Genomic DNA, 27,832 nt, shown 5'->3' with positions numbered 1-27,832 from the left:
ACAGAAATTCCACTTCGATCGCTCCTTTACAGAACCGACATGGATGCGATTGACTGATTGCTCTCCTTCTGCGATGAAGCTTCTCGAATTCTTTACACTGACGCAACTGCACCTGTAGCCGCGATCGTCAGCTCTCCAGGCGAAGTAATTAATTCATTTCTTCTCGTTCTCCTCTGTGCGCCTCAGCTGCATAATCAAAAGGTTACTTCTCACAATTGTTCAAGGACACATGGGGTGAAGGTGTGTGATAAGCTAACGTTATCAGCATTTAATTGGCTTGCCTGATTTTGTTTAACTTTTCAAATGAGTGACCAATGGAACATTGTACTATGACTTCTGCAATACTGTTGTGCGGCGGGAAGCGAGGGTAGTGTTGGGGGTAGGGTCACCTGCCATCAGAAATCTGATTTGAAAAAACTGCTACTTTCAGCTCATTCCGACGTCGGCCAGTGCATTGACATTCTCAAACTCATCCTTTCAAATGACAGCAAATGTACCCCTCAAATCCAAGAACGAAAATCATGCGAAAAGCTCTGTTTCCGAGAGCATTTCATTTTGCCAAGGCTTAATTCACTGTGAATGCCGTGGGTTTCCAACACTTGAATAGTGCTGAGTGGAGAGTTTTGGGACCTCAATCACATTCCAGGTAGGTAATATAATGTTCCTCGGGGCTTGGCGATCATTCACTCACTTCAGATATCTATCTATCTATCTATCTATCTATCTATCTATCTATCTATCTATCTATCTATCTATCTATCTATCTATCTATCTATTTATCCACCACTGTCTCTATCTATCTATCTATCTATCTATCTATCTATCTATCTATCTATCTATCTATCTATCTATCTATCTATCTATCTATCTATCTATCTATCTATCTGTCTGTCTGTCTATCTATCTATCCCGAGAAGCCAATAAGGACGGTGGTCAATTCCCTTACACCTCTCTGTGTGCACATGAAATCTCAACTCGCACGTTTCGTCTCTAATTTATTCACCAAAAACGATGCACCTATTAAACAGCTTTCTGTCCGCAATATTTATTGATTGTAATCGGCAGGCTTCCAGAGATCAAGACACGATCCATTTAATCTCTTTGTGTTTCACCGCACCGTTTATTTTTTGGGGGGGAGGTTATTGAGCCATTTTGCATGCTATTCTGTGGCTTGGGAGATTTATTTTTCTTCTGTTCCAAAATGGCTGACGTGCGCATTCTCCAAATATCAGACAATACCGAAATGGAGATCTTTGGCCTAATATCACGTGACAGGCAATTTGCATACGTAATTAATATTCATTCGCCCTGCGGTGTCTGAATCTTTTTAAGGAGAGTTTGGAATGGACTCAGAAGCACATTCGTGTCAGGATTTATTTTCCTTCTTCCTCTCCCCAAACCTTCACCATGACACAATCGATTGGAGTTCTCGCCGCACTGATACTCTGTTTCCACAGTAAGTACGGGCGTCAACCTGAAGTAACGCTCATTTTTTTCACATTATCTGCTTTTGCGCTTGTGATTTAACGAATCTGAATTGTAAGCTATATTCAACATTTCACAGTGTGTGACTGACAATACTTTGCATTTCACCAGGTACAATTGCGGATCCTGTCCTGACCCAACCAGGATCCATTTCGGCCTCAACGGGAGAGACCGTCAGCATCACTTGCACCATGTCCGGAGGCAGCATTAGCAGCTACTACACGAGCTGGTACTGGCAGAAACCCGGCAGCGCCCCTGTGCTTGTTTGGGATGAGAGCGCTGATACAGCTTCGGGTATTCCAGATCGATTCACCGGGTCTGTGGACTCATCGAGTAACAAGATGCATTTAACCATCACCAACGTGCAATCGGAGGACGCTGCAGATTATTACTGTGGCACTGAGCTCAGCAGTCCAGATAGATTCATTTTCGGGAGAGGAACGAAGTTGAATCTGAACAGTAAGTAAATCACTTAAATGTCCTCTAGCATTTGTGACGCTATCTAAATAACAAAATGTACTTCGAAACGGTCGGATCGGTGGATTGAATGAGTGCAAATCAAAATGGTTGCTGCGAAAATATTTTTATGGGGGATCCTTGAGTCAGCAGCCAAAGACATTGCAGTGATAGCTGGGCTCAGAACTTTGGTGATTTTCTAGATTGTGTCCAATTATGGGATCGGGTAAAGGGGCAATTTAATTTCGAGTGAAATTCATTTCACTGGAAGCTTACGGTCTGATCTGCTGCGGCTCTCCAGACGTTTGAGCCATCTGATCCAGTCGGCAGTGCGAGGACATTATTTGAATGCAATCGCTGGAAGGATGGGATGTTTTTATTCGCTCAGCCAGTGTTAGGAGTGGAGTACCCTCGCTATATGAACACCGCGAGCGGAACTATAATTAGCAAGACGATAAACATTTCAAAAGTGAAGAAAACAGGCATGAAAATGATCTGAGTGGGCAGGGTTTTTACAAGCTACGATGGGCCCCGTTGTGTGCTCTATAATTCCATGATTGTATGAAAGCAATATAGTGGTTCAGGCTGTTTCACATGCTGCCCTTGTAGTCTGGTTTAAAACGCTGGAATTACATTCAAAACGTTCACATCAGGCTGCTTTGTTCCACTTGAAGCAACATTGTGTTTTAAGATCTTTCTTGCATTCAGCCTGCGGAAGGATAGTGTGGTACCTGGGTGGGACCCATTCCCACTGGTCCCCAAACTCACCGAAAACAGTTCGGTACAAGATTCTCAGCCTAACATTTCGCATTAATCACAGGTGACCAAAATAACCATATTGGTGCGAGAATTCCGCCAGTACTAATCGATCCTGAGTGTTACTGGATAACGTAGTAACACAGTAAGAAGTTTAACAACACCAGGTTAAAGTCCAACAGGTTTATTTGGTAGCAAAAGCCACACAAGCTTTCGGAGCTCTAAGCCCCTTCACTTGATGTCTGTGTCGATATGCGCGATCTTCTTGGCGATCCTCTCCACTTGGAGCCGGCAGTTTGCGGTGTCGATGGTAGTCATGATGTGGAGATGCCGGCGTTGGACTGGGGTAAACACAGTAAGAAGTTTAACAACACCAGGTTAAATCTTTAACCTGGTGTTGTTAAACTTCTTACTGTGTTTACCCCAGTCCAACGCCGGCATCTCCACATCATAACGTTGTAACAAACATAATCGATGCGCAGAATGTTTGCTTCCCTCGGAAATTACGGTTCATTTTCTTCCTATCCAATCAGTTGCTTTGGAATGTCTCGGAATAGGTTGTCAGGTTTTTGAGTATTGTTGTGGACTCGTTCAGCTCTGCTGCTGGTTCTGTGATTGTCAGTGAGTAGTAATACAACAAAACATGGGGATTACTGCCAGTTTCATTGATTCATGGGATGTGACCAGAAAGCTAACATTCATTGTCCCCCGCCTGATATCCATGGATAAAGTGATAGTGAGCCGCATTCTCAAACCGATGTCGTCCATGTGTCAGAGATGCATCGCAGAGCTCTTAGGGAGGGGGTTAAGAGTTTTTGGCCAAGCGACAGTGAAGGAAAGGCGGTACAGTTCTACTTTGGTATGCTGTGTGGATTGATGGGGATTTACCAACTGGTGGTGCTACCGTGCATCTGCTGCCCGTGTGTTCGTCCAGTCGAAAACATGGCTGGTTTGGAAGCTCTTGTCGGCGTTGCGGCAGGGTACCTCATAAATATGCACACTGTGCGTCAGTGAGGGAGGAAAGCAATATAATATATTCGCAGAATCATAGAATGATATATCTTTGCAACATTGTTACAACCTGCTTGGTCAATCGTGTCTGCACTGGTTCACAAGGAACAATCTAACATTTATTCATGAGCCTTTCGATTACACATTGTATGTGCGTTTAAGTGTCCATTAATTTGCCACTAACAGCCTTCCCGGCAGTAGGTTCCACATCCCCCAAAACCCTCTGGGTGAAACTATTCCCTTCGAATCTCCGCTAAACCTTCTACTTCTGACGCTAAATCCAAGTGCCGTTCTTATCGACCCGTCAACCATTGGCAATACTGTTTTCCTATCCATTCTGTCCAGACACCTCTGAATATAATGCCTTCCATTAGATCTCCTTCCAGCCTCGTCTGTTCCAAAGGAAAGAACGCTGGCCAATTCAACACTTATAACTAAATATTCCATTGCAGCCGACATCCCTCTCGATCTCCCCTGTACTCGCTCTCATACAATTACATGTTTCCTACGCACCTTTCCAGCAGTTTCAGCATAACCATCAAGTTCTAACAATCTATACCTCGGCTTATAAATGTAACTGCCTCACATGCCTTCTTTGCTACCATACCCACTTGCTCAGCCGCCTTCGAGATCTGCGGAAATGCATTTTCAGTTCACTCAGTTTCTCTTCATTTCTCGGCATTGTCCCATTTATATAGTGTACTCGCTTGTTTTATTGGCCTTCCTGAAAAATACAGTTCCTCATACTTTTCCGCATTTAATTCCATTTGCCGCTGTTGAACTTATCTGACTAGTCCATTGTTGTCTTCCTGCATTATCCAGCTTTCTTCGTTAGCAAACACATTGTCAAATTTGTATTATCTGACAACAATCATAGAGGCACTCATTGATATACGGACCCTTTACTTCCTGCCTCTGAACCAATTTCGCATCCAACCTGTTCATACCTATGTGTGAACTTAACAAGAGCCTTGCTAAAATCCATGTAGACGATACTAAAAATATTGCCGTCATTCACCGCTCATGCTACCTGCTCAAAAATACCAATTCACGCTGTGAGGTAAGATATTCCGCCAGCAAAGCCGTGACTGCTGCATTTGATTAAACCGCGCTTATTTCAATTGTTCTCCCTTTAGTGAGGTTTGGTTCACTGGTCTAAAACTATGTTACCCCCCTTTCGCCCTTTCACAATTTCATCTGTCCTCCTGTCTCTGAGAGCCAAGCCTGCTCCAGACACGATTGGAAAATTATGGTCAGGGTCTCTTCCCTTCTCAATCTTCCTTTTCTTTATTTTTTATTTTCTTCTTCAAGTCATATGTTTATTGGACTATGTTACGGTGAAATGGACCAGCATGAGGCAAAAAGGAGAAAAATGCTCTTGAATGTTTTAGTTGATACTTTGAGAAATCATATCTGGAGAAAATGCCGGTGTAAAAATAATTCACTTAAGTACGCTTCCGTTTAAATAGAAGTTGATCGTCACACCTGCTCATCGGTGCAGACATTTGAGATTATTCAGCGAAACTCTCGGTGGCGCAGGAAGACGATACCAACATTGAAATAAGGGCTGGCGGCATTTGTCTGCCGACTCAGTTTCAGCATCCAAATTACATTCCAAAAAAAAACAAGACGAATTTGTAGCTCCAAAGACACTCGATTTTTACACCGACAGCGACAACCCTCATATTGTTGTTGTAGCCGACATAATACCTCAATGTCAGGGCGAACTGTAAAAGGTCAGACTTATCCTTTTAGTTAGAAATGGATATTCATATTTGAACCCTTTCTTCGATGCCTTACAACACCTCAACCTATTTACTGAGCGTTTCTCCATTGACTGTGATAGATGGTAACTTAAGTGGTAAATGGTGACTTAAAGAGACAAGGTTCTGAGACAACGCCCTTTCAGCTTTGCGAATATCTACTAATGACAAAGGAAAGAAAATGCAAACCTGCACTGATTTAGCGCCGACCACGGCCTCAGAACATCCTCACAATTAAGTGCTTGTGAAGTAGAATCATTCTTCAAATGTCAGAATCATGGCTCCCTATCTAAGCACAGTAAGATCTCACAGTCCGTCTGCTTCGGCGAAAAGGTGTGAGAGATAAATAATTATGAGGACATGTTTGGTTTATTACTGGCCTTTTGAGGGTGTCGTCACGTTATGTTCTAATATACTAGAATTGTTTACAATATTTGTTCGAAACTCTTCCTCTTTGCTGTAACAAATCTTTTGTGACACTCCACTCGCAAAAAATGTCTCCAAACATTTCCATTGCAAAAGGGAGTTATTTGTTAAGATTTACGCTGCATCGTCACTGTTGGTCTGGGCGGGACACCGTGTGAGGCCGTGGCAAAGAATGTACACAAATCCCAACATCAGTCTCAGTATGTAGGACTTGCGTCAGAGAAGTGTAAATGGTGACAAAAGCAAACAATCGATTTCATTTTTCAGAATCGAGTTTTTTGAGTTGCAAAATATAGGAATGTTGCGGTCAGCATAAGTTCCAATATTGACCCCAAATTCTGAGTGATTGACGTTGTTCTGAAATTCTCTTTGGTCGTGACGCTGGTTCGGACAGCGTTGCCTCAGAACACATCTGGATGCAATAAACCTCCCGTCTTATTTTTCTCTTTAATATTTCAAACTCCACTATTTCCTTTAGATCAGATTTTGTTTGCATGTTCCTGTCCATGCAGGGAAAAAAGGAAAACCTTCTCAGGTTGTATGTGTTCCAGAAACGAGAGTCATGGCCTTTTTGCATTTGGCAACAATAAGACTCCACAATGTAAAATCTATACATTCTTGTAGAATAATACCGATTTTAAAAAACAATTTGAAGAAGGTGAAACAACGATTCAGTGATTTATGCCGATTCTTAATGGATGTGCAATCATTTGTCTCTACTTTCCAGATCCACGGAGCCCCATTGTTTCTCTCCTTCCGCCTTCAGCGGATCAAATCACAGCGAAGAACATGGCGACCCTGGTGTGTTTGGTGAGCGGTTTTAACCCAGGAGCTGCGGAGATTGAATGGACTGTAGATGGCAGCGTCAGAAGGAATGGGGTTGAGACCAGTCGGATCCAGCAAGAGGCGGACAACACGTTTAGTGTGAGCAGTTATCTGACTCTGTTAGCCTCAGAGTGGAACTCACACGAGCTTTACGCCTGTGTGGTTAAACACGAGACTCAAGCAATCCCACTTCAAACAAGCATCTCCAGATCCAACTGTATCTGATTCACGCATCTAATGCATTCTTGTATTCTGCCGTTGGTAAAGTGTCATTTCAATATAAATTCCGCAATAGTGGAACATTTCAAACATTTCATCACAGTTTGTAGCAGATCGGCTGACTCCCTTAGTTTCAAATTAACTGTGTTCACCCTGAATGGATCAAAGCTTCACTGTAATGTCATTGATACAGCTGTGTAATAAAATCATTATAGCGTTATCTCGACCGACGTTCTGTTATTCTCTCTCTTTCCCTTAAAAACAATTAATGGCAGCATTCCAAGGGGAATTAAATAGTGAGATTCTATCATTGTGATATTCTGCACATTTTATTTAAAGCCAATGATATCCAGGCGCAACAAGGAGACGATCGGTGACATTAAATTAGCACCATGAAGTAATATTGCAACTTTTTTTTTTAATGGACCTCGTTACATTCTGCCATTATAATGAAAGGGCTGAACTGCGTCTCGAGATTTACAAAAATACATTAAACGGGCAGACATTTCTATACCACCTGATTACCAATATTCAGGGCAAACTCTGTCACTGCCTCATTTTTTAATACACCCGATACAATGCAGGATCTGGGACTGCAAATCATTTTTTAAATAAACTATCCGATTGCTTTAATTGGCCAATAATGATCATACTGAAGCAGGCGCTTTACTAACTGTCAACTTCCCCAGATGCATTTTCAGTGAGGCATTGACTCAAACCAGCTCCGAACAAAGTCTGTTTTTTAAACTTCATCTTCACACGAATCACAAAGTCGACAGGACATCCCTTTGATACGTTATTGTTTTATTTCTTCAGTTAGATTTGGGCTTGCAAGACATAAATTGCTATATGTAGCAAGAAGTTGCGCAGTTGATAAAAAGTGCAAACAAGGTGCTGGTGCACTTCCAGAAGAACAAAACAAAACACCCGGGGATTTATTAGCGTTTTATAGAGTTTTCCTCATCTATAGTCTACATACCTCAAAAATGATCTTGTAGGACATGAGAATGTGCAAAAATTATTTGCCAGATATTTACTGCGATTGGGACAATGTACCTATCAGGAAAATGAATATGTTGGGCTCTTTTCTCTGAGGAGAGGATGCGGAGGAGTAATAGGCGGCTTTAATGTTCGGAAAAGGTGTGATACGGGAACGCAGAGAAAGATTTTCCACCGTGAGTGAGTCCGAAACAGGGAAACATAAAATAGACCCAGTGGCAGAAGGAATAAATAATTTATTTGAACATATAGGTAGGGAATTGTTTATGGGTAGGAGAGAGAAAGTGCCAATCAAGGATTTGTTCCTTCATTGGCTGGATGTGACAAATGCAGTTTCCTGAGGATCATTTCTGGAACGAGATCATTTTGCCGTTCAAATTGAGGGTTAGAGAGTTTCATAAACACATCGGTAGATCAGCTTAAGATAAGGAGGTATCGCAAGTTGGCTGACTCTTCATAGATAAACTAAGTGAATGGACCAGTGAATTCTGTGATTCTGTGACCAAAATATGATAGCGAGTAGCTCGAAATATTTACCTAAAGCTACGCGGCGAGATGCTTTGAGTGAACAAAGGGATTTAGGTGTTCCTGGACATAAGTCATTAAAAACTTCATGAACACAAGGTAAATTAGAAATCAAACCGAATGCCTGCCTTCATCACAAGGGCATTGAAACTAAAAAGTGGGGAAGTAATGCTTTCTGTTGTCTACAGCCTTGATCAGATCACATCTGGAGTGCTGGATTTAGGTTTTCACACTGAGCTACGGGACTTTTACGTCCTCGCTCGATCGAGACCCGAAATTCGCGCCAGAGGTCAAGGGACATTTCCGTTGTCCACCCTCGTCCGCTCTGATTCCGTGGTGGGCGGGGCGGTACAATTGCCGCGGATATATTGGTATGATGAATGGGTACAGGACTGATTCGTCAGGGTGAAGTAATTGCTGAAGGGTTCAATTTTTAAGACCGATTGCTGAAACGTACTATGTATTACCCTTTAAAGCTGGAGGGGGGAATCCAGCTCAGAATGAGGCCCTTCGCGTCTGTGCCGACCACCAAAAAACTTATCTAATCTATTCAATTACCAGCACTTGGCCCGTAACCCTGTATGCAGTGACTTTTCAATTGCTCATCAAAATGCTTCTTAAATGTCGTGAGGGTTCCTTCCTCCACCACTCTTGCAGACACTGAGTTCCAGATTCCCAGCACCCTCTGGCTGAAGAAGAATTTCTTCAAATTTCCTCTAAATCTCCTGCTCCTGACCTTAAATCTATGCCCCCCGATTATTGACCTCTCTACTGAGGTGAAAGGTTTCTTCCTATCTGTATCGTTCATAATTATTTGCACCTTGATGAGTTAACACCTCAGCTTACTCTGTTCTACGAAAAATAACCACAGCCCAGACAGCATTCAGGGGAATCTCCTGTGAGAGTGCCTCACCTCAGACACTAAAAGAGACTCAGATATTTCCAGAGTTACAATCCAGTAATAAAAAGATAAACACTTTTATATCAGCAAGGGTTGCGGAAGCAGTATCTTAAAATAGTGCACCTAAGAATAGATGCAGTCAAGAGCATGTTTTGACAATTTGGACCATGCTGCATCATGGAAGCATACTGAACACCAATATAACGTGCGGGAACACTGGCTCAGCAAGAAATGTTGAACTTTATCCTTACTTGGAACTGCCTTATATACAGACGGCCAGAGGCACTTTCTATTTGAGAAGGCATGACTTTCCAACACTGGTATTTTGCACAAAAGTGGTTGAAAATGTTTCAGGATCTCTTGTTTCTTGATTGATATGAGGCTGTGGCTGAAGCAACAATTTGTGTGGCTTTGCTAAACCAAGTGCTTATAGTGAAGAGAGTTAAAACCCTTAATGCGTATGTAGATTGGAATAGCAAGATTTTTGTGCTAAATCACTCAAGGCAACTCACTGTCTGTCTTCCCCTGCACTCTATACCTAATCGACGTATTTAAAATGATCAGCGAGTCCAGAGAAATCATTTCCACGAATAACACAATCCAGCAAAATAGGGCACACTCTTTCATTAGAGCGAAGCTATTTAGGAGTGAAATGAGGAAGCACTACTTCGCATGCATCATAGTTGAATCGGATTTTTTTTCTCATATATCCCCTCATTCGCTTTCGCAACTCAGTTTTTCCATTAGACCCATGTTGACCATGTTTCAGCTAAATTACTGACCATCCAACTTTCTTTTCTTGTCTCCACTTTCGTTGATGTCATTAGTTGCTATCTCTCCTCAGGTACTGTTATATTTTCACACCGATTACCATCAAACTTCTCTTTGCAAACAGCCTTGTTCCTCTGTCCTTGTGAACTACTGCCGATCTTCAGTTAACATTTCCTCTCTAAACCACTTGAAGAAATTGCCAACCCCAAATCCATACAATCGTTCCAACAACTCCAGCATTGAATTCCCAGAATCGCGTTTCTGCTTCTGCCACAATACTGATACGACCCTTATCAAAGTTACATTCTATTCAATTATAACGATAGCAAACTATTCCTGTTTTTTAAAGTTTTTAAGTTTTTTACAATTTCTTTATTTTTAGTCACAAGCAGGCTTACAATTACCGGATGTAATCCAAACTGCAAATACTGCAATGAAGTTACTGTGAAAATCTTCTAGTCGCCACACTCCGGCGCCTGTACGGGTACACTGAGAGAAAATTTAGCATGACCAATGCACCTAATCATTACGACTTTCGGACTTCGGGTGAAAACCGAAGTACGCGGAGAAAGCCCACGCAGACACGGGGAGAACGTGCAGACTCCGCTCAGACAGTGGCTCAAGCTGCAAAGTGAAACCGGGTCCCTGGCGCTGTCAGGGAGCAGTGCTAACCACTGTGCCACCGTGCCGCCCGACGGCTCGCTGTTTTCGGACTGGCGTCGGTCTTTGACACGATTCAACACACGATCCAAAAAATCTCCACCGTTTGTCAGTTGCTTGGGCCTATTCTCGTGATCTGGCTCCATCATTATTTATCAAATAATATCCACAGATTTGTCTGCAATGGCTTCTCTTCCTGCTCCCATGCTAGCAACTCAACAATATGTCCCTGGCCCCCATTCTTTTTCCCATCCGCATGCTCCCCCTTGTAGGCATCATCTGAAAGCACATCAGGCTCTTTATGCACTCGAAAAGCACGAAGCTCTATCTCACCATCGCCTCACTGAACTGTTCTACAGTAATGATTGGAAATCTCCTCCAACTATTGGGAAGAACAAATTCGTTCTGTGGCACGCGCATCTTTGAGCCTATTGAGGCCCTTAAGTGACCTATTAAGAGTCACTCAGGGGCTTCATCCTGTCCGCACTACAATTATTCCCCTGGCTGGGACCGGACTATGTCAAGACACTAATCTAACAGCCGGAGCTGAGTGTTGGTGTTGGCAAGGGGAACACCCCCCTCCCCTCACTTCCCTCGGCCCCACCAAAGCTCCAAGGATCTTCCTCATTTGGCCGACATTAGATTTCGTCATTGGAGACCGGTTGTAATCCGAACTGTCGCCAGTACTCGAACCTACAGAGTTGCTGCACAAACGGTTGGCCATCAGTCCTCTCAGGTGGTAACTCCTCCGCAGAAGGATGTGCATGTCTTGCCTTTGCCCGATTTCTGTCTCCACCACATGTCCAATGGCTGCAAAGCGGACAGCATGAGCGGGGAGGTGAGTTGGCGGCGCAGGCAAACCGACTATCCGAAGACCCTGTCCTTGCAACTGAAGAGTACAGCCGGATGTTTGCCCTGGCTGTGAAATCCAGAACATGGGGGCTTAGACTCAGGATCAGTGGACCATTGTTTAGAATAGGAGCAAAGAGAAGTGACGATGGCCAGTTAATCCAAGACATTCTCTCGCCATAATCTTTCAATTGTTATTCGTTTCACATGTAAGTTCTATTGACTTTTACAAGAGACTTCGGAATCTGCTCCGTCATCATTTAAGTTCTTGCATTCCTGATCATTACAACTGGCTATGCAACTTTATGTCACCAGCTAACGAAAAGTACGTGTACATAGAATGGATAAACATCTGGTTCCCTCCAAAGGGAAACACAACTGAAAAATGACTTAGTACCCTTATATTGAGCTCAGTTCCCAACCATTTCACTGAAGAGTACAACACAAAAATGCCATTGACCCACTGTACTCTTTGAAAGAGCTATCCAAGTAATCGCACTCCAGTGCACGATGGGCATTTCATGCAGACATCGGTTTCATGAATCTATCCAATTTTCATCTTGAAGTTTTAATTGGATCGGTTTCCTGTACTCTTTAAGTGAATTTCAGATCAACAAAACTCATCACATGAATTTTATGTATTTACATCTGGCACATTTGGAGGCGCAATTTTCCCTCTGTTTCTGTCTCCATAGATGCTTCCAAACCAGTTCATTTATTTCCCGAATACTCTGGGGTTTTGTCAGTTATTTCTTGCCTTTGGCACTGTGGCACGTGCTTAGCATTGCTAATTCTCCCTCAGTGTACCCGAACAGGTGCCGGAGTGTGGCGATTGGGGGATTTCATAGTCAATTATTGCAATGTTAATGTACGCCTGCTCGTGACACTAATAAATCAACTTAAAATTGTGAAGGTAAACGATAAAAAAAAGAAAACCGTTCATAGAGTGGGCGACAGTTCGATAGAAATTGAGTCTGGGGAATTTGTCGCAAACAAAAAGATTGCAGATGACTAGAACAGGCATTTTGCTTTCAGTCTTCACTGTAGCGGATACAAGTTCTATCACAGAAATAGCTGTAGAGCAGGAAATGGAAGAGAAGGACTCAAGAAAATTAGAATCGTCAGGGAAACGACATTCAGAAGTTGTTGAAGATGTGGGCTGATGAGTCCTCAGGTCCCGATGGATTTCACCCGAAGGTCTCTAAAGGGACAATTGATGGGTTGGTTTTAATTTTCCAAAATTCCCCAGTTTCTGGGAAGTGTGCATTAGATTGGAAAACAGCGAATGTCGCACTTTAATGCAATAGGAAAAAGAGACCTATAGCAGGGAACAATACATGTCAGCTGAACAACGCCAGTTAGCTCACCGTATGACATATAAGGAAAATGGTAGCAGCGGTTATTAAAGATTTGATAGCAGGGCACAGAAGTAAAATCACGGTCATCAGATAGAGCCAACACAGTTTTGTGAAAGGGAATTCATGTTCAGCCAATTTACTGGAGTGATTTGAAGAAGTAGCGTGCTGTGGATAAAGGTGAGCAGGTGGATGTACTGTAATTTTCAGTAAGCATTTAATAAGATGTCAAAGCAAAGGGTATTGCGGAAAAGGAGAGTTTATCGTGTGGGGTCATGGACAGAAAATCTGCGAGCGAACAGGAGACAGAGGGTGGGCAAAAGGGACAATTTTGTGATTGGCAAGATGTAAGGGGTGGTGTGCCACAATGATCAGTGCTGTGGCCTCAACTCGTTCCAATTTATATAAATAATAGTATGTTTTCAGCATGGCACCAATTGTGTTCTTGCTTTCTGCTAGGTTGTACATGCGCTCTGATGTTCGCCTCTCCCTCCCCCAAACTCATTCACTCCTGGCTTCTAATTTTCATCTGTAACTACCTCCATAATTGAAAACAAACTTTGCGCCACTGCCGCTTTGGCCTTTGCTGTTATTTTTAGAATCATCTCAGGTGAACGGGCTCTTTCTGTAACAGGTAAAGCAATCTGATCAGGAGGTTCATCATCAACACCACTGCTAACAGCGTGTTACCAGCATGGCTGGCCATGTATTGTGCAAATGTTTCCCTAATAGCACAAATGTTTTTGATTTGATTTTATTTGATTTGATTTATTATTGTCTTGTATATTCGTATACAGTGACAAGTGTTGTTTCTTACATGCTATACCGACAAAGCGTACCGTTCACAGAGAAGGAAAGGAGAGAGTGCAGAATGTAGTGTTGCAGTCATAGCTCGGGTGCAGAGCAACATCAACTTAATGCGAGGCAGGTCCATTCAAAAGTCTGAGGGCAGCAGTGAAGAAGCTGTTCTTAAGTTGGTTGGTACGTGTCCTCAGACTTCTGTATCTATTTCGCGACGGAAAACGTGGAGTCACGTATGTACTCAGTAAAGATGGCAGATTTCCTGCCCGGAATGATGTTAATGAAGCGAATGTTTTTTTTCAGCAATTCAGTAGTTTCGTGGTTAACATTAAGACAACTAATTTGTTCAAGGCTTATTGCCAGATACCATGGTGGGATTTAGAATCATTGCTTGTTCCAGGACTCTGCAATGCTAATTCGATCATTCGTCGCCGGACTACAGCGTCCGCCATGCTTTACAGTGTAGGTTCCTGCTCCCTAGTTTGAGGCTGCGCCTGCACCTGTCTTCGAAACGTTTGAAATGCATGATAAAAGTACTGATGAGATTTACGCTTAATTTATTAGAGACTGAACACTGTTTCACCGAACACGGCAGTGCGAATTACCCTTATACAGAAATTGTGTTTCGCTCCTCACAAGTGCGACCAGATCTCCTGACTTTATCCAGAATTTTATTTTATAATTGTCATTTCATTCCCCCTGCTTTCTATTGGACGACGTACAATAGATGAAAAAAGTCCAGAACGCATCCCAATGAAACTGCGCGCTTTTTGCGGCTGAACCAGCAGATGGCAATATTGGACTTGGTATACCAAGGACCGTGTTATTACATGAAGTGTATTTGCGGTTAAAATATCTCAAAATATCAATTCCTGGCAAAATACGTGGACACTTGGAAAATAGGCATTCGGACATGAAAGTCGTTTTCAGAATATTCTCTTCAGGTATTGTCAATTAATTCGGATGTTTAATGAGTTCCCCTTTTCAGTGGTGAATGTCCATAATATCAGGGAATCCGAATGATTAGAAGCAGTAAGAACCCAGTGTCACAAAATGTTTTACTATCACTTCCTTTCCTGCCTCATTCACTAAAGATAATGCTGCCAGTGCCACATTAATGGATCCGAAGGTTCAGAAATTTAATAGGATAAAAGGAGTCAAAAAGGGCGCAAATACGAATCATACGATCATATGAATTGGAACGAAGATTAGGCCTAAGGTCGTGGCTGATGTGATCGTGGGCTCGGCCCGACATTCTTGTTCACCCCTATACTCTTTGGATCCCTTTTCAATCAGGAATCTATCGAATTCTGCATTTTGTTACGTGATGTGGGCATCGCTGACTAGACCAGCATTTATTCCTCACCGCTAATTGCCCTCGAGATGATGGTGGTGAACTGCTTTGCTGAATCAGCGCAGTCCCTGTGGTCTAGGAAAGCAATACTTCCCCATGTCAGATTGCGAATGACTTGGAGGAAAGCGCGAAGGTAGTTGTGTCCCCATGTGTCTGCTGCCTTTGTCCTTCTGGACGGTTGCGATGTGACTTTGTAAGATGCTGCCAATGGAGCCTGGATGGGTTTATGCAGTGCATCTTGCAGATGGTGCACACTGCTGCCACTGTTCATCGTGGCGGAGGGAGTTTGTGGAAGCGGTGCCAGTCAAGTGTTGTCCTGGATGGTGTGAGCTTCCTGAAAGTTATAGAAGCTGCATTCTCCTGGCTCGTGCAAAGTATTCCATCACACTCTTGACTTGTGCCTCGCAGATGGTGGATAGGTTTGGCTAGTCAGGAAGTGAGATACTTGCTACAGGATTCATAACCTCTGACCTGCTGTTGTAGCCACCATATTTAAATGTCAAGACCACTTCAGTTTCTGGTCAATGGTCGCCCTCAGGATGTCGACATTGATGGCAATACCATTGAATGTCAAGGGACAATGGTTAGATTCTCTGTTGTTGGAGATGGTCATTTCCTGGCACTACTTGCCACTTGTCAACACAAACTTGGATATTGTCCAGGGCTTACTGCACTTGGACACGGACGGCTTCAGCCTCTGAGGATGCGGGTATGGTACTGTGCACTGTGCGATCATTGCTGACATTATGATGCAAGGAAGGTCATTGATAGAGCAGCTGAAGATGGTTGGGCCTTGGACACCATCTTGAGAAACTCCTGCAGTGAAGTTTGCAAATTAGATGATTGAACTCTAACCACCACAACACTCTTCCTCTGTGCCAGGTATGACTCCAACCAGCGTAGTTTTCCCTCTGATTCTAATTGACCCCAGTCTTGCTCGGGCTCCTTAATTCCACATGTGCTGCCTTGACGTCAAACGCAGTCACTTCACATCTGGCATTCAACTACTCTTGTCCATGTTTGACCCAAGGCTGTAATGAAGTGAGGCGCTGAGTGACTAGCGGAATCCAAACTATGTGCCAGAGAGTAGGTTCCTGCTATGTTCCTGCCGTTTCATTGCGCTGTTAATGAACTCTTCCATCAATTTACTGATGATCTGGAGTGGCCTGATGGCGAACGAATAAAGTTGGTGTTACCTTTCTTTTTGCGTAGAGGACATAAATGGGCAATTTTCTACAATGCCGGGTAGATGCCAGTGTTGTAGATGTACTGAAACAACTTGACTGGCGGGGCCGCATCGTTTGGAGCACAAGTCTTCAGGACTGTCGATAGAATATTGTTGGAGCCCAAAGCCTTTGCAGTATCCAACGCATTCGGGCACTTCTTGATATCACGTGGAGCGAATTGAATTGACTGAAGATTGAGATCCGTGATACTGACCATTTTTGTAGAAGCCCAAGATGGATCATCCACTTGGCACATGTGACAGACGATTTTTGCGAATGCTTTAGCCTTATCTTTTTCACTGCTCATTGAGGATGGAGAAATTTGTGATGTCTTCTCCTCCAGTCAGTTGTTTAATTATCCACCACCATTCACGATGGGATATCTCTGGTAAAGAGAGTTCCATAGGCTAATGGTTCTCACAGAGAATGAAATGCTCTTTATCTCCATCTCAAGTGGAAAACCTCTTATTTTAATTCATGTCCCCTCCTTCTCGTCTCTTTCGAGGGAAGGCACTTCCTCAGCGTTCACCATCTCAATTCCCCTCCGGATCGTAGGCGTTTCAGCAGGATCACCTCGAGTTCTTCTAAACTCTAATGGCTACAGGTCCAACCTGTCCAACCTTTCCCTATATGATATCCCTTTCATCTGATGGGTGAACCTTTCTCCGAACTGTCGCTGGTGCTATTGTATCCGTTCTGAGGTACACGTGCCAACAGGAAAGTACTTCAGATGAGCTCTTTGTAGCGAATCTTCTCTACTCTTACATTCCATCCCACTTGCAATAAGTGACAACATTGCAGTTGCTTTCCTAATCACTTGCAGCTTCATGCTAAAGTTTTGTGAATCACATTCCAGGCAGCCAGATGCCCCAGCGCTGCGGGCCTTTGCACTCTCATCCCCGTGTGAATAATTTGCTGCTTTCCGTTCTTCCTGCCAAAGTGGACGAGTTCGCATTTCACCACATTGCACTCCACCTGTTTCTTTTTACCACTCACGTAGTCTATCTCAATACCTTTATATGCTATTTATGCGCACCTCACAATTTACTTTTCTCCCCGTATTAATGTCGTGAGAAAAAAATTGCAATCAGTCCGTCCCATCATCCATGTCATTACTGTAAATTGAAAATAGTTGAGGCCCGAGATGTAATCCGTGTGATACACCATCGGCTGCAGTTTACCCCCCCCCCCCCGCCCCACCACCACCACCCCCCCCCCCCCCCCCGACCCCCCCCCCCCCCAAAATGGCTCAGTTATCCCACCTCTCTGTTTCTGTAAGCCAATCAGCCCTCGATTCGTGATAAATATTACCCCATGCATGATGAGCTCCTATTTGGCTTTTCATAATGTATCTTTGAAGCGGCATCTTATGAAATACGTTTTGGAAATCCAACTCCACAGGTTCCTCTTTATGCACGTCACTAATAAGTTGCTCAAGTAAGGATAACAAAGTAGTAAAGTATCGCTTCAATTATACAAAACCATGTTGGCTCTTCATAATTGCAAGTGCCCTGCGATAACCTTCTAATAATAGATTCTAACATTTAACTTTTGACAGATGTTAGGCTAATTGGCTTGTAGTTACATGTATTCTGTCTCTTTCCTTTCTTGAATACAGGAGTTAGATGTGCTATTTCCCAATCTCATGGAATTATAAAATCACTACAATGCAGAGTGAGGCCAATTGGCCCATCGCCTCTGCATCCACTCTCCTTAAGGGTATCTTACCAAGCTCCATGATGCCCTAACGACTTGACAGCCTTTAGTTCTGATCGTTTTCTCAGTAGCATTGATCTGGTGGTTGTAATTGCTTTATGTTCCTCGCTCCCTTCCACCTCTTCACCTGCAAGTATTTCTGGGATATTATTTATGTATTCCACAGCGAGGCACTGAAAATGTATCAAGTCTGTCGCCATTTCCTCATTTCGTATTATGAATTTCCGATACTCCTTCTCCAGAGGAACCACACTTATTTTAGTGAGCATTTTCTTTTTTAAAAGCATATAGAAATTCCTACATTATTTTAATATGTCTAGCTAACATTCTCTCATACTCTAAATTCTCCTTCGTCATTACTTTATTAGCCATTCCCTCTCGGTTATTATAATCTTCCCAATCTTCAGCTCTGCCACGATTCGCAGAGTTTTACTCTTTTGCTTCCAATCGGACGCAATCATTGGTTCTATTGGGACTTCAACATCTCCATGAAGTAGGCCCACTTTCTGTCTGTTATTTCAGCTGCGTACCGTCTTCAGTCAAATTTAACCTGCATTCCTGGCCCGATGCGAATCGTTTTCCGATTCCGCTGGCACGCCATCAGGGTGGTTCTTCTCTCGCTCCTGCTGTCTTGTTGCATTAAACTGAACTAGTATCTGTCTCTCTCCCTCTCTCTACACTGCAGATGTCAACTCTGTACATTCCACCCACAGGCAAGGCCTTAAGCCTCTCACTCCCCGGGTACTGACTGCACTGCATGACGTGGACCTGAGACATATCTTTCAGTAAATATCCTGCGATATCTTTCAGCCGAACAACTTTAATTATCTGTTCCTGATCCCTCTACCTGACCGCCGGTTGGAAATTTTCCCAGTGGTGGAGAAATTTTAATATTCCTTCCCCACCCTTCATTCTGTCGGCACGGGAGTCAGTAAAATTCCAACAACCGGGTACAAATGCAAGCAAATATGTTAACCCTTTTATCTTTGTTAGACCCTAGCTAGAATATTGAGTCCAGTTCTTGACAATATTCTTCGAATGTCTTTCAAGGCCGTGGAGAGAGTGCAAGAAGGTGTATTCGCATGTTTTCAGCGATAAAGGCCCTCAGTTAGATGTAAAGACGAGAGAACCCTGGGGTTGTTCTCCTTAAAGCCGCACAGTAGATTTGATAAAGATGTTCTTAAAGGTGTTGGATAAAGAAAGTAGAAGCTGATTCAAATGTCGGGATGTTTGATCACCAGAAGGCAAACATTTGAAATAACCCGGGAACAGGGGTGGTGGTGGTTAAATGTGTTCCGACTCTTAATGATCTGGAGTCAATTGGATCAAAGGCTGGCGGAAGAAGATTCAACAATCACTCTCAAAAAGGTGGAAAATGTGTCGAAAATTGGAGTAAGATCAAGACAGAAATTCCACTTCGATCGCTCCTTTACAGAACCGACATGGATGCGATTGACTGATTGCTCTCCTTCTGCGATGAAGCTTCTCGAATTCTTTACACTGACGCAACTGCACCTGTAGCCGCGATCGTCAGCTCTCCAGGCGAAGTAATTAATTCATTTCTTCTCGTTCTCCTCTGTGCGCCTCAGCTGCATAATCAAAAGGTTACTTCTCACAATTGTTCAAGGACACATGGGGTGAAGGTGTGTGATAAGCTAACGTTATCAGCATTTAATTGGCTTGCCTGATTTTGTTTAACTTTTCAAATGAGTGAGCAATGGAACATTGTACGATGACTTCTGCAATACTGTTGTGCGGCGGGAAGCGAGGGTAGTGTTGGGGGTAGGGTCACCTGCCATCAGAAATCTGATTTGAAAAAATTGCTACTTTCAGCTCATTCCGACGTCGGCCAGTGCATTGACATTCTCAAACTCATCCTTTCAAATGACAGCAAATGTACCCCTCAAATCCAATAACGAAAATCATGCGAAAAGCTCTGTTTCCTGGAGCATTTCATTTTGCCAAGGCTTAACTCACTGTGAATGCCGTGGGTTTCCAACACTTGAATAGTGCTGAGTGGAGAGTTTTGGGACCTCAATCACATTCCAGGTAGGTAATAAAATGTTCCTCGGGGCTTGGCGATCATTTACTCACTTCAGATATCTATCTATCTATCTATCTATCTATCTATCTATCTATCTATCTATCTATCTATCTATCTATCTATCTATCTATCGATCGATCGATCCACCGCTGTCTCTATCTATCTATCTATCTATCTATCTATCTATCTATCTATCTATCTATCTATCTATCTATCTATCTATCTACCTATTGATCTATCTGTCTGTCTATCTATCTATCCCGAGAAGCCAATACGGACGGTGGTCAATTCCCTTACACCTCTCTGTGTGCACATGAAATCTCAACTCGCACGTTTCGTCTCTAATTTATTCACCAAAAACGATGCACCTATTAAACAGCTTTCTGTCCGCAATATTTATTTATTGTAATCGGCAGGCTTCCAGAGATCAAGACACGATCCATTTAATCTCTTTGTGTTTCACCGCACCGTTTATTTTTTGGGGGGAGGTTATTGAGCCATTTTGCATGCTATTCTGTGGCTTGGGAGATTTATTTTTCTTCTGTTCCAAAATGGCTGACGTGCGCATTCTCCAAATATCAGACAATACCGAAATGGAGATCTTTGGCCTAATATCACGTGACAGGCAATTTGCATACGTAATTAATATTCATTCGCCCTGCGGTGTCTGAATCTTTTTAAGGAGTTTGGAATGGACTCAGAAGCACATTCGTGTCAGGATTTATTCTCCTTCTTCCTCTCCCCAAACCTTCACCATGACACAATCGATTGGAGTTCTCGCCGCACTGATACTCTGTTTCCACAGTAAGTACGGGCGTCAACCTGAAGTAACGCTCATTTTTTTCACATTATCTGCTTTTGCGCTTGTGATTTAACGAATCTGAATTGTAAGCTATATTCAACATTTCACAGTGTGTGACTGACAATACTTTGCATTTCACCAGGTACAATTGCGGATCCTGTCCTGACCCAACCAGGATCCATTTCGTCCTCGACGGGAGAGACCGTCACCATCACTTGCACCATGTCCGGAGGCAGCATTAGCAGCTACTACACGAGCTGGTACTGGCAGAAACCCGGCAGCGCCCCTGTGCTTGTTTGGGATGAGAGCTTTGATACAGCTTCGGGTATTCCAGATCGATTCACCGGGTCTGTGGACTCATCGAGTAACAAGATGCATTTAACCATCACCAACGTGCAATCGGAGGACGCGGCAGATTATTACTGTGCTGCTCAGCTCAGCAGTCCATATAGATTCATTTTCGGGAGAGGAACGAAGTTGAATCTGAACAGTAAGTAAATCACTTAAATGTCCTCTAGCATTTGTGACGCTATCTAAATAACAAAATGTACTTCGAAACGGTCGGATCGGTGGATTGAATGAGTTCAAATCAAAATGGTTGCTGCGAAAATATTTTTATGGGGGATCCTTGAGTCAGCAGCCAAGACATTGCAGTGATAGCTGGGCTCAGAACTTTGGTGATTTTCTAGATTGTGTCCAATTATGGGATCGGGTAAAGGGGCAATTTAATTTCGAGTGAAATTCATTTCACTGGAAGCTTACGGTCTGATCTGCTGCGGCTCTCCAGACGTTTGAGCCATCTGATCCAGTCGGCAGTGCGAGGACATTATTTGAATGCAATCGCTGGAAGGATGGGATGTTTTTATTCGCTCAGCCAGTGTTAGGAGTGGAGTACCCTCGCTATATGAACACCGCGAGCGGAACTATAATTAGCAAGACGATAAACATTTCAAAAGTGAAGAAAACAGGCATGAAAATGATCTGAGTGGGCAGGTTTTTTACAAGCTCCGATGGGCCCCGTTGTGTGCTCTATAATTCCATGATTGTATGAAAGCAATATAGTGGTTCAGGCTGTTTCACATGCTGCCCTTGTAGTCTGGTTTAAAACGCTGGAATTACATTCAAAACGTTCACATCAGGCTGCTTTGTTCCACTTGAAGCAACATTGTGTTTTAAGATCTTTCTTGCATTCAGCCTGCGGAAGGATAGTGTGGTACCTGGGTGGGACCCATTCCCACTGGTCCCCAAACTCACCGAAAACAGTTCGGTACAAGATTCTCAGCCAAACATTTCGCATTAATCACAGGTGACCAAAATAACCATATTGTTGCGAGAATTCCGCCAGTACTAATCGATCCTGAGTGTTACTGGATAACGTAGTAAGAAACATAATCGATGCGCAGAATGTTTGCTTCACTCGGAAATTACGTTCCATTTTCTTCCTATCCAATCGGTTGCTTTGGAATGTCTCGGAATAGGTTGTCAGGTTTTTGAGTATTGTTGTGGACTCGTTCAGCTCTGCTGCTGGTTCTGTGATTGTCAGTGAGTAGTAATACAACAAAACATGGGGATTACTGCCATTTTCATTGATTCATGGGATGTGACCAGAAAGCTAACATTCATTGCACCCCGCCTAATATCCATGGATAAAGTGATAGTGAGCCGCATTCTCAAACCGATGTCGTCCATGTGTCAGAGATGCATCGCAGAGCTCTTAGGGAGAGGGTTAAGAGTTTTTGGCCAAGCGACAGTGAAGGAAAGGCGGTACAGTTCTACTTTGGTATGCTGTGTGGATTGATGGGAATTTACCAACTGGTGGTGCTACCGTGCATCTGCTGCCCGTGTGTTCGTCCAGTGGAAAACATGGCTGGTTTGGAAGCTCTTGTCGGAGTTGCGGCAGGGTGCCTCAGAAATATGCACACTGTAGCCCCTGTGCGTCAGTGAGGGAGGAAAGCAATATAATATATTCGCAGAATCATAGAATGATACATCTTTGCAACATTGTTACAACCTACTTGGTCAATCGCGTCTGCACTGGTTCACAAGGAACAATCTAACATTTATTCATGAGCCTTTCGATTACACATTGTATGTGCGTTTAAGTGTCCATTAATTTGCCACTAACAGCCTTCCCGGCAGTAGGTTCCACATCCCCCAAAACCCTCTGGGTGAAACTATTCCCTTCGAATCTCCGCTAAACCTTCTACTTCTAACGCTAAATCCAAGTGCCGTTCTTATCGACCCGTCAAACATTGGCAAAACTGTTTTCCTATCCATTCTGTCCAGACACCTCTGAATATAATGCCTTCCATTAGATCTCCCTTCAGCCTCGTCTGTTCCAAAGAAATGAACGCTGGCCAATTCAACACTTATAACTAAATATTCCATTTCAGCCGACATCCCTCTCGATCTCCCCTGTACTCGCTCTCATACAATTACATGTTTCCTACGCACCTTTCCAGCAGTTTCAGCATAACCTTCAAGTTCTAACAATCTATACCTCGGCTTATAAATGTAACTGCCTCACATGCCTTCTTTGCTACCATATCCACTTGCTCAGCCGCCTTCGGGATCTGCGGAAATGCATTTTCAGTTCACTCAGTTTCTCTACATTTCTCGGCATTGTCCCATTTATAAAGTGTACTCGCTTGTTTTATTGGCCTTCCTGAAAAATATAGTTCCTCATACTTTTCCGCATTTAATTCCATTTGCCGCTGTTGAACTTATCTGACTAGTCCATTGTTGTCTTCCTGCATTATCCAGCTTTCTTCGTTAGCAAACACATTGTCAAATTTGTATTATCTGACAACAATCATAGAGGCACTCATTGATATACGGACCCTTTACTTCCTGCCTCTGAACCAATTTCGCATCCAACCTGTTCATACCTATGTGTGAACTTAACAAGAGCCTTGCTAAAATCCATGTAGACGATACTAAAAATATTGCCGTCATTCACCGCTCATGCTACCTGCTCAAAAATACCAATTCACGCTGTGAGGTAAGATATTCCGCCAGCAAAGCCGTGACTGCTGTATTTGATTAAACCGCGCTTATTCCAATTGTTCTCCCTTTAGTGAGGTTTGGTTCACTGGTCTAAAACTATGTTACCCCCCTTTCGCCCTTTCACAATTTCATCTGTCCTCCTGTCTCTGAGAGCCAAGCCTGCTCCAGGCACGATTGGAAAATTATGGTCAGGGTCTCTTCCCTTCTCAATCTTCCTTTCCTTTATTTTTTATTTTCTTCTTCAAGTCATATGTTTATTGGACTATGTTACGGTGAAATGGACCAGCATGAGGCAAAAAGGAGAAAAATGCTCTTGAATATTTTAGTTGTTACTTTGAGAAATCATATCTGGAGAAAATGCCGGTGTAAAAATAATTCACTTAAGTACGCTTCCGTTTAAATAGAAGTTGATCGTCACACCTGCTCATCGGTGCAGACATTTGAGATTATTCAGCGAAACTCTCAGTTGCGCAGGAAGACGATACCGACATTGAAATAAGGGCTGGCGGCATTTGTCTGCCGACTCAGTTTCAACATTCAAATTACATTCCAAAAAAAAACAAGACGAATTTGCAGCTCCAAAGACAATCGATTTTTACACCGACAGCGACAAACCTCATACTGTTGTTGTAGCCGACATAATACCTCAATGTCAGGGAGAATTGTAAAACGTCAGCCTTATCCTTTTAGTTAGTAATGGCTTTTCATATTTGAACCCTTTCTTCGATGCCTTACGACGCCTCAACCTATTTACTGAGCGTTTCTCCATTGACTGTGATAGATGGTAACTTAAGTGATAAATGGTGACTTAAAGAGACAAGATTCTGAGACAACGCCCTTTCAGCTTTGCGAATATCTACTCATGACAAAGGAAAGAAAATGCAAACCTGCATTCATTTGGCGCCGACCACGACCTCAGAACATCCTCACAATTATGTGCTTGTGAAGTAGAATCATTCTTCAAATGTCAGAATCATGGCTCCCTATCTAAGCACAGTAAGATCTCACAGTCCTTCTGCTTCGGCGAAAAGGTGTGAGAGATGAATAATTATGAGGACATGTTTGGTTTATTAATGGCCTTTTGAGGGTGTCGTTACGTTATGTTCTAATATACTAGAATTGTTTACAATATTTGTTAAAAACTCTTCCTCTTTGCTGTAACAAATCTTTTGTGACACTCCACTCGCAAAAAATGTCTCCAAACATTTCCATTGCGACAGGGAGTTATTTGTTAAGATTTACGCTACATCGTCACTGTTGGTCTGGGCGCGACACCGTGTGAAGCCGTGGCAAGAATGTACACAAATCCAAACATCAGTCCAGTATGTCGGACTTGCGTCAGAGAAGTGTAAATGGTGACAAAAGCAAACAATCGATTTCATTGTTTTGAATCGAGTTTTTTGAGTTCCAAAATATAGAAATGTTGCGGTCAGCATAAGTTCCAACATTGAGCCCAAATTCTGAGTGATTGACGTTGTTCTGAAATTCTCTTTGGTCGGACAGCTTTGCCTCAGATCACATCTGGATGCAATAAACCTCCCGTCTTATTTTTCTCTTTAATATTTCAAACTCCACTATTTCCTTTAGATCAGATTTTGTTTGCATGTTCCTGTCCAATCAGGGAAAAAAGGAAAACCTTCTCACGTTGTATGTGTTCCAGAAACGAGAGTCATGGCCTTTTTGCATTTGGCAACAATATGACTCCACAATGTAAAATCTATACATTCCGTAGAATAATACCGATTTTAAAAAACAATTTGAAGAAGGTGAAACAACGATTCAGTCATTTATGCCGATTCTTAATGGATGTACAATCATTTGTCTCTACTTTCCAGATCCACGGAGCCCCATTGTGTCTGTCCTTCCGCCTTCAGCAGATCAAATCACAGCGAAGAACATGGCGACCCTGGTGTGTTTGGTGAGCGGTTTTAACCCAGGAGCTGCGGAGATTGAATGGACTGTAGATGGCAGCGTCAGAAGGAATGGGGTTGAGACCAGTCGGATCCAGCAAGAGGCGGACAACACGTTCAGTGTGAGCAGTTATCTGACTCTGTTAGCCTCAGAGTGGAACTCACACGAGCTTTACGCCTGTGTGGTTAAACACGAGACTCAAGCAAACCCACTTCAAACAAGCATCTCCAGATCCAACTGTATCTGATTCACGCATCTAATGCATTCTTGTATTCTGCCGTTGGTAAAGTGTCATTTCAAAATAAATTCCGCAAATAGTGGAACATTTCAAACATTTCATCACAGTTTGTAGCAGATCGGCTGACTCCCTTAGTTTCAAATTAACTGTGTTCACCCTGAATGGATCAAAGCTTCACTGTAATGTCATTGATACAGCTGTGTAATAAAATCATTATAGCGTTATCTCGACCGACGTTCTGTTATTCTCTCTCTTTCCCTCATAAACAATTAATGGCAGCATTCCAAGGGGAATTAAATAGTGAGATTCTATCATTGTGATACTCTGCACATTTTATTTCAAGCCAATGACATCCAGGCGCAACAAGGAAACGATCGGTGACATTAAATTAGCACCATGAAGTAATATTGCAACATTTTTTTTTAAAATGGACCTCGTTACACTCTGCCATTATACTGAAAGGGCTGAACTGCGTCTCGAGATTTACAAAAATACATTAAACGGGCAGTCATTTCTACACCACCTGATTACCAATATTCAGGGCAAACTCCGTCACTGCCACATTTTTTAATACACCCGATACAATGCAGGTTCTGGTACTGCAAATCATTTTTTAAACAAACTATACGATTGCTTTTATTGGCCAATAATGATCATACTGAAGCAGGCGCTTTACTAACATGTCAACTTCCCCAGATGCATTTTCAGTGAGGCATTGACTCAAACCAGCTCCGAACAAAGTCTGTTTTTTTAAACTTCATCGTCACACGAATCACAAAGTCGACAGGACATCCCTTTGATACGTTATTGTTTTATTTCTTCAGTTAGATTTGGGCTTGCAAGACATAAATTGCTATATGTAGCAAGAAGTTGCGCAGTTGATAAAAAGTGCAAACAAGGTGCTGGTGCACTTCCAGAAGAACAAAACAAAACACCCGGGGATTTATTAGCGTTTTATGGAGTTTTCCTCATCTATAGTCTACATACCTCAAAAATGATCTTGTAGGACATGAGAATGTGCAGAAATTATTTGCCAGATATTTACTGGGATTGGGACGATGTGCCTATCAGGAAAATGAATATGTTGGGCTCTTTTCTCTGAGGAGAGGATGCGGAGGAGTAATAGGCGGCTTTAATGTTCGGAAAAGGTGTGATACGGGAACACAGAGAAAGATTTTCCACCGTGAGTGAGTCCGAAACGGGGAGACATAAAATAGATCCAGTGGCAGAAGGAATAAATAATTTATTTGAACATATTGGTAGGGAATTGGTTATGGGTAGGAGAGAGAAAGTGCCAATCAAGGATTTGTTCCTTCATTGGCTGGATGTGACAAATGCAGTTTCGTTCAAATTGAGGGTTAGAGAGTTTCATAAACACATCGGTAGATCAGCTTAAGATAAGGAGGTATCGCAAGTTGGCTGACTCTTCATAGATAAACTAAGTGAATGGACCAGTGAATTCTGTGATTCTGTGACCAAAATATGATAGCGAGTAGCTCGAAATATTTACCTAAAGCTACGCGGCGAGATGCTTTGAATGAACAAAGGGATTTAGGTGTTCCTGGACATAAGTCACTAAAAACTTCATGGACACAAGTTAAATTAGAAATCAAACCGAATGCCTGCCTTTATCACAAGGTCATTGAAACTAAAAAGTGGGGAAGTAATGCTTTCTGTTGTCTACAGCCTTGATCAGATCACATCTGGAGTGCTGGATTTAGGTTTTCACACTG

At 42.8% G+C, this 27,832-nt stretch overlaps 2 protein-coding genes across 2 annotated transcripts; both read left to right on the top strand.

Moving 5' to 3' along the window:
* Positions 1–1,360: 1,360 nt before the first annotated feature.
* On the top strand, positions 1,361–7,162 carry LOC144502677 (immunoglobulin lambda-1 light chain-like). The gene is made up of 3 exons (XM_078226864.1): positions 1,361–1,456; positions 1,597–1,944; positions 6,625–7,162. The coding sequence occupies exons 1-3, from the start codon at positions 1,408–1,410 to the stop codon at positions 6,945–6,947; spliced, it is 720 nt and encodes a 239-aa protein (XP_078082990.1). The 5' UTR covers positions 1,361–1,407; the 3' UTR covers positions 6,948–7,162.
* Positions 7,163–20,822: 13,660 nt separating this feature from the next.
* Positions 20,823–26,345, top strand: LOC144502676 (immunoglobulin lambda-1 light chain-like). Its single transcript, XM_078226863.1, has 3 exons — positions 20,823–20,946; positions 21,087–21,434; positions 25,786–26,345. Exons 1-3 carry the CDS (start codon positions 20,898–20,900, stop codon positions 26,106–26,108), a joined length of 720 nt encoding a protein of 239 aa, XP_078082989.1. The 5' UTR covers positions 20,823–20,897; the 3' UTR covers positions 26,109–26,345.
* Positions 26,346–27,832: the final 1,487 nt, after the last annotated feature.

Source organism: Mustelus asterias, chromosome 13, assembly GCF_964213995.1.
Source record: "Mustelus asterias chromosome 13, sMusAst1.hap1.1, whole genome shotgun sequence".
NCBI lineage: Eukaryota > Metazoa > Chordata > Chondrichthyes > Carcharhiniformes > Triakidae > Mustelus > Mustelus asterias.
Note: the sequence above shows the minus strand (reverse complement) of the source record. Positions and strands in the feature narration are given on the sequence as shown.

What these genes read in the sequence shown, in the direction of transcription:
- LOC144502677 (XM_078226864.1), top strand. Translation starts at nt 1,408, where the DNA reads ATGACACAATCGATTGGAGTTCTCGCCGCACTGATACTCTGTTTCCAC. An exon ending in ACTGATACTCTGTTTCCACA is followed by an intron (nt 1,457 to 1,596) that starts GTAAGTACGGGC and finishes GCATTTCACCAG; the next exon opens with GTACAATTGCGGATCCTGTC. An exon ending in AACGAAGTTGAATCTGAACA is followed by an intron (nt 1,945 to 6,624) that starts GTAAGTAAATCA and finishes TCTACTTTCCAG; the next exon opens with ATCCACGGAGCCCCATTGTT.
- LOC144502676 (XM_078226863.1), top strand. Translation starts at nt 20,898, where the DNA reads ATGACACAATCGATTGGAGTTCTCGCCGCACTGATACTCTGTTTCCAC. An exon ending in ACTGATACTCTGTTTCCACA is followed by an intron (nt 20,947 to 21,086) that starts GTAAGTACGGGC and finishes GCATTTCACCAG; the next exon opens with GTACAATTGCGGATCCTGTC. An exon ending in AACGAAGTTGAATCTGAACA is followed by an intron (nt 21,435 to 25,785) that starts GTAAGTAAATCA and finishes TCTACTTTCCAG; the next exon opens with ATCCACGGAGCCCCATTGTG.